At 33.6% G+C, this 6221-nt stretch overlaps 1 protein-coding gene and 1 long non-coding RNA gene across 5 annotated transcripts; both read right to left on the bottom strand.

The window, feature by feature from the left end:
• LOC120083665 (putative nuclease HARBI1) lies at positions 1 to 3217 on the bottom strand. Of its 4 annotated transcripts, XM_039039503.1 has the most exons (6): positions 2901 to 3213; positions 2064 to 2275; positions 1827 to 1928; positions 1216 to 1673; positions 915 to 1140; positions 1 to 785 (listed from the first exon to the last, which is right to left on the bottom strand). In XM_039039503.1, the coding sequence occupies exons 4-6, from the start codon at positions 1657 to 1659 to the stop codon at positions 277 to 279; spliced, it is 1179 nt and encodes a 392-aa protein (XP_038895431.1). In that variant the 5' UTR covers positions 1660 to 1673; positions 1827 to 1928; positions 2064 to 2275; positions 2901 to 3213; the 3' UTR covers positions 1 to 276. The 4 variants fall into 4 exon arrangements, with proteins under 4 accessions (XP_038895431.1, XP_038895429.1, XP_038895432.1 ...); XM_039039501.1 differs by having other exon boundaries at positions 1827 to 2275; positions 2901 to 3217; XM_039039504.1 differs by lacking the exon at positions 1827 to 1928 and having other exon boundaries at positions 2901 to 3214.
• Positions 3218 to 3469: 252 nt separating this feature from the next.
• On the bottom strand, positions 3470 to 5640 carry LOC120083873. Its single transcript, XR_005483565.1, has 3 exons — positions 5281 to 5640; positions 4908 to 5082; positions 3470 to 3864 (listed from the first exon to the last, which is right to left on the bottom strand). It is a non-coding gene; the product is annotated as an uncharacterized LOC120083873 (long non-coding RNA).
• Positions 5641 to 6221: the final 581 nt, after the last annotated feature.

The following is a 6221-nucleotide window of genomic DNA, read 5'->3' as shown; positions in this document are numbered from 1 at the left end:
TTTGTCTCCAAAGTTCCACAGTGATTGTTTGTCGCATTTGGACTATCAATATCGTATTACAAACAAAAAGAACAGTTGAGATTACGGGCACCATTAGTACACCCTATGTAGTACACTTTTGCAAAAACCTGAGAGAAACAATGTTCATTATTATATTTTTTTCATATGAACATAGTAATGCCAATATACACCTTCAAAATCAGACCCCATTTGTGTATTTCTTATGTTCCCAAAGATTTCTGACCTACTTAGAAGCTATGATAACATAAATTTAATTTACATGGGTGATATATCATTAATGTAGTCACTCCACAATTCAGCTGCAATAGTATCCCGCAACTGTGATGTAATTTCTAGTTCTTCCGTCTCAAAAGCAATGTCCACAATTGGAGTCTCAATGTGTGTTGTCAACTGTTCTGCGTCCAATTGAGGCAAAGAATCCTCCATATGTGGAACATGGTCTTGTTCATATAATCTAAAGAGCCAATCGTCAGGATTCTCCCTCCGAATGTAATTGTGAATCGCACATGTTGCAACAACCAACTTAACTTGTGTCTGTAATGGGTAAGGAGGAGCTGACAATAGTATGGGGAAGCGTGCCTTTAGAGCTCCAAAAGTTCTATCAGTTGCATTGCGCAACAATGAATGCCGTAGATTAAATAGCTCTTTGGCATCTTGTGGATGATAACCACCAGGATATTCCTTTGAATGATAGGGGATATCATGATAAGGGGCAATAAAACCAGGCATGTTCATATATTTTTGGTCCACAAGGTAGTACTTACCTGCAATTCAACAATATTAGCCCAAAAATGGCCAGAGAGCAATAGCCTGACCATTCAAATACCATTTCTACCATATTAGGCACACTAAAAAATAAGAGATTTATGATTATCTTCTTAGAATGCACGCACCTTCAGGGACATGTAGTTTGTTTCGCCTAGTAAGTGCTGAGTTCAGAACCTGCAAATCGGATGCCGATCCTTCCCATCCTGCTAGAACATAATGGAACTTGAGGTCAAATGAGCATGCTGCCAAAACAATTTGAGAAAGTAGTCCTTTCTTATTTCGAAAAGGTCCTTGCTCATCAACACCAACCATCACAGGGATGTGTATGCCATCAATTGCCCCCACACAATCCTAAATAAGTTAAGTTAATGAGAGGGTAAGTCACATTATAGAAAAACACTAGTCAAACTAAAACCACCGTGCTACCTTAAAGTAAGGATAGAATCTTGGATCTTCTAAAATTTCTGGAGGAGGAACATTGGATCCTGGAGGTTGAAAAAAATCCAATGATATTGCCATAATCGCATTCAATACATTGTTAAAATGGCGACTTATTGTTTCTCCCGAATATCTGAACAGCTCTTGAACTGCTCGTGTCCTAAGATTGTGACCAATAATAAACATGAATATGGCTAGTTGCTCTTCAATCTTAATGCGGTTTGTATGACGCAGTAAGCCTTTGGCTTGCAAAATATCGCACAACTTATAAAATATGTGCTTGTCCATGCGGAAATAATCTAAACAACGTTCATTTTGTCCATTGAGTACTTCATCTACAAATTTTGCACCATTAGATACTAGATTATGACTCGGTTCTCTTGGAACGTATTTCCCATAAGTTCCATCCTTTTCATCATCAGAACTCTCCATAGTAAATTTGAACTCTGCAGCCAAAGTATGGGAATATCATCAATTTATTTTTTTCTTCAAATGAAAGAATCAACTTGCCATTATATTTGACAAATAAAAGGAAAAGGAGATTTTGAGAGAGAGAGAGGCAAATAGTATAACAAAAAAAAGCACTCAGAAGATCTTACCTAATAATCCATCAAGGACAAGTACAACTAGAAACGACTGGGCACAAATTAGATTTTTGTAAAGATCTTGAAAAAATGACAAATACCCAAGTGATAAAATTTCTGCAGAACAAAAGTTTGGAGTTTCTAATATGAACATTAAAATAATTAGGTTATCAAACAAAGAAGAATGGCAGGAACCGTTCATAAGGTTTAATGCCTATTGTTGTGGGGAAAAAGATATGGCAACACCCTCACCGGCCTGGTGATCACAATCAAGAAGTGCTTAGGTAATGCAGGGAGTTTTAAGTTGAACACTAGCTCTACTTGATATCTAGCCTCTGTCATGGCTTAAATGTAAATATCAAGAAGTTCTAAGTTCAAATTGAGAACTCTATTTCATCTGTAGCCTGCCATGGTATGTGGTATTAAACACAACATAATTAACAGCTCCAAAAGAACGCATGCACCTTCATAAAAGAAAAAAAGAATGCATCAAAATATTGAATCACAAAATTTCTTTTCTGTTTTTGCTTTAAATTACTGCTTATGTTTTAAGTCCCTTATTATGGTTTATTAACATTTCGTTTCATTGCATCCCTATGTATCTCAAAACAATAGTCTCTATTCATCCTCTTATTAAAAAAGTTTCTCGCTTCTTTTTTAAACCAAAAAAAAAAATATTGAATCACAAAACATCACCAAAGTCCCAAGGAAGGAGAAAGAACAAGTCAATTGGATAGAATCATACAATAGCAACAATATAACCAAAACTCAACGTCAAAGAGAACTTCTAGAGAGAATGAAGAGTAAAAATAACAAGCAAAAAACACCCACATAACGTTCTGCTTCATCCTCAAACTGGTTCCAATCCGCAGATTGGTTTCCAATAAACAAGAACACCATAGTCAATACCCAATACATCAAGTTAACAGTAACCAACCACCCAAATTCATTGAACTTTTCGCTAATAAGAACATGCCCATTTTCCAAAATACACTTAGAAGAACGAATAAAGAAGTTAAAAATTCAAATTTTCAGCAAAACCAAAACTAATGTTTAAGGAGACAAAGCGATAAAGGGCAGGAACCATACATGGTAAGACTACTCTGGAGGGCGTTGTCCACCTGGTTTGAAAACCAGGGAAACGGCGTCGGTGAGTGGCGACGAAGTGGGGAAGATTTGAGGTCAAAATGAGTGCAGAAAGGGAAATGGAAGAAAGTGAAAAGAGGGTTTGAAGAAGAGACAATGACAGAGTAGAATCCGTAGGTATAGAAGTAGTAGAGTCTGAAAAGAAGGGATTTTGGGAGCAGGGGTTGTCCAGACTGTAGATTTTGCAGGGTTTTTCAGCGACTCTGTTTGCTCTGCCATTGGTGTATTTTTATGGTAACTTAATCATAGTGTTTTTCGGTTTTGCTTGTAAAGGGTAGAGTCCGTTTCCATTGGAAAGCCCACCACATACTATGAGTATAAGGAAGCCCATTTTTCTTTTTCTTTTTCTTTTTCTTTTTCTTTTTTCCCTTTTTTCCTTCTTCTTTTTCCGTGAGAAAAGAAAATCAATTTATACATCAAAATTGGATTAAAATAGGAAAATTCTCACATATGAAAAAAAATGTCAACTATTTACAAAAATAGTAAAAAAAAATTTTAAAAAAAATGCAGCACACGAAATTTTAATAAATTTTAAAATACCCAAACTACCCTAATTTTCCCCATTTCTCATTGTCAATTTCTTCAACCTCAACATTCAATTGAACGATTGAGTCCTTCTTCTTCTTCGAGTTCTACAGTCGGCTGCTTCTTCTTCTTCAATTGAATTGTGAAAGATCGACGACGAGCAGTTCTTTCTCTTCTTCTTTGATTCAATCGGTAAGGTGTTCCTCCTCCTTCTCCTTCTTCAATAGTTCTTTTTCTCCTTCTTCTTCTTCAATTGCTACATTTTTTTTTTCGGAATAGGGTCTAAAAAGGACATAGTGGACCACCTAAACTTCAAGCCTATATGATCCCTGAGTAGTGACTGACTAGCAGAATTGCTAGGCCTTGGGGCATCGACTGCTAGCTAGGGAGAAAAAACATTTGAAACAATGAGCTTGAAAATGCGTAGCGAGTGGCTTCCTTAAAAGAAACATGTTTTCATACATCAATAAACATAAACATGTTTTACATAAAACATTTACATTTTTAATTTTAGGGTTTGAAAATAAAAAATGTAAACATGGAATTATAGTACACAAAAAAGAAAACTCTGGAATAAAACTCATCATCATTTTCCTGTAAAGCACCTCTACTCCTTTGTCTGAACATGAGGGAGAACTCTTTTACTTAGTCCCTAATATCCTTAGTTGAGAGAGAGCCCTTTTGCTTGATCTCGCCAACGTCAATAACATAGGTCATACGTGCAGTAGAACTGAATAGGATCCTGACTACCTTACCATACCTTCGGTATCAGGAATCCCTAGCATAACTGAAAATCTAGGTATCTTACTATACCTTTGTTACCAACATTTGGAGTAGGGCTTTTGTACAAGGCTATTAAAACATTCCATAAATATAAAGTAACATACTCGATGATAAAATGATTAAACTTCAAAGTTACATGTCACCGCATAGTGCCTTGTAAACATTAATCATGCTTATAAATTTATTTGTAGAAATTCAACATATTTCATAACATGGGCATAAGCTTACTGAAAACACATGCCAATTTCAACGCATGCCAATTTCACATATAAAATTTAAGTATTTAAAATTATGGATCATACGATCAACATATATTTAAAGCATGTGTTGAGAAAATCATGATATAAAAGCAACAGTTAAGCTGACTATGCGCTGGAAATATTTATAAAAAAAAACTTGTCACTTATAATTTCTAGCTCCATCCTTTAGGTTCATAAGCCTCTCCTAATTGAACTTGGCCTAAAAATAATATTATTAACTTATGGTTATCCTCTTAATTGCATATTCACATACTCCTTTTTTATTGAAACACCTTAACTAATAAAATCTACCTTACTTAATATGCATTTAAGATAATAAGTAACATTGTAAATTTTCAAGCACGGGCATTCAGAAATTCAAAATCTAGGGTTTATAATTTACCTTCCCCTTAGAAAAATTTCATCCTTGAAATTTGCCTTAAGCTTCCTCGTACAAGAGATGTGGGTATTTGTCTCTCATTTGCTTTTCTGTATCCCAGGTGGCCTCTTGCATCCCATGATTTCTCCATAGCACTTTTACTAGAGGAATAGTCTTATCTTGAAGCACTTGTTCTTTCCTGTCAAGAATCCATACTAGTTCTTCTTTATTAGTTAAATTCTCTTTTAACTGTACAGGTCGTACTTGGAGAACATGAGATGTGATGGTGTTGACATTCAACATGCGGAATATTAGGATCTTAAGCAGTCTAATTCCATCAATTTTAGCATAGAAACACGTAAGTTCGTAAACTAAAAATAGAGTTTTGAAGATATACCTTTAAAAAACTCTTCAATCTTCAAATCTAGCTTGAATCTTCACTCCAAATACTTGTAGACCACCACTTGATCTTCCCTACTATCCTTTAAAACCTTAGATTAGGTGGTGGAACCCAAAATGAGTTGGAATTGAAGGGAATAAAAGAGAGTCTTTTATTCTAGTTTTATGTTCTTAGGTTGAAGAACATTTCTTCTTGTTCTTCAACAAAAACCTCAAAATGCATCATCCTTTTCAGCTGAAGTTTTCTAATTTTTTAGACAACTTAGTCATGCAATTAAGACAGCAAATCAGCTTAACACCAAACACCAAGAGGATAATGAAGTTGGAGGTGGAAAAAGTGGGAAAAACCCACTCAAACTTAAAAATTGATTCAAAATCAATTTTTTATTTGAATTTTAAATAAATTTCAATCAAAACAATTTTTATTATTTAATTTAATTTTCCAAAAAACAAATTAAAAATTGATTTATATATTTGAATTTTCAGTAAAATTCAATTAAATCAATTTTTAATATTTAATTTAATTTTCAAAAAATAATAAATTAAACAAGATCGATTTATGTATTTGAATTTTCAAAAAATTTAAAATTTTAATTTTAAATAAAATTCATTTAAATAATTAATTAGAATAATTTAATATCGAATATTAAATTATTAAGACACCAAATCCACAAACATAAATCTCTATTCATGTAATTAATATATGAATCAAATTTAAATATTGTCTAATCCTCCGATTTCGTTTAATTTAATAATTAAATGTTTAATTATATCGTATATAATTACTAATTCCCTCAATTCAAATTTGAACATTTCAAATTTACTCATCACGCTATTCTAAGGTTTAATCCATCTGTGAGCTAGTAAGGGGACCTAATGGACATACAGATCATGAGCTCCAATGATTCAAGATTAATCAGCTAACTCTTTAAAACATAT

This window comes from Benincasa hispida, chromosome 8, assembly GCF_009727055.1.
Source record: "Benincasa hispida cultivar B227 chromosome 8, ASM972705v1, whole genome shotgun sequence".
Classification (NCBI taxonomy): domain Eukaryota; kingdom Viridiplantae; phylum Streptophyta; class Magnoliopsida; order Cucurbitales; family Cucurbitaceae; genus Benincasa; species Benincasa hispida.
The sequence above is the reverse complement of the archived record's forward strand: the minus strand, read 5'-3'. Positions and strand labels throughout refer to the sequence as shown.

Excerpts from the sequence above, each read along its gene's own strand:
- LOC120083665 (XM_039039501.1), bottom strand. The coding sequence starts at position 2,013 with ATGAACGGTTCCTGCCATTCTTCTTTGTTTGATAACCTAATTATTTTA. Across the intron at positions 1,141-1,215 it reads GATTCTATCCTTACTTTAAG|GATTGTGTGGGGGCAATTGA; the intron begins GTAGCACGGTGG and ends TAACTTATTTAG. Across the intron at positions 786-914 it reads CAAACTACATGTCCCTGAAG|GTAAGTACTACCTTGTGGAC; the intron begins GTGCGTGCATTC and ends GTTGAATTGCAG.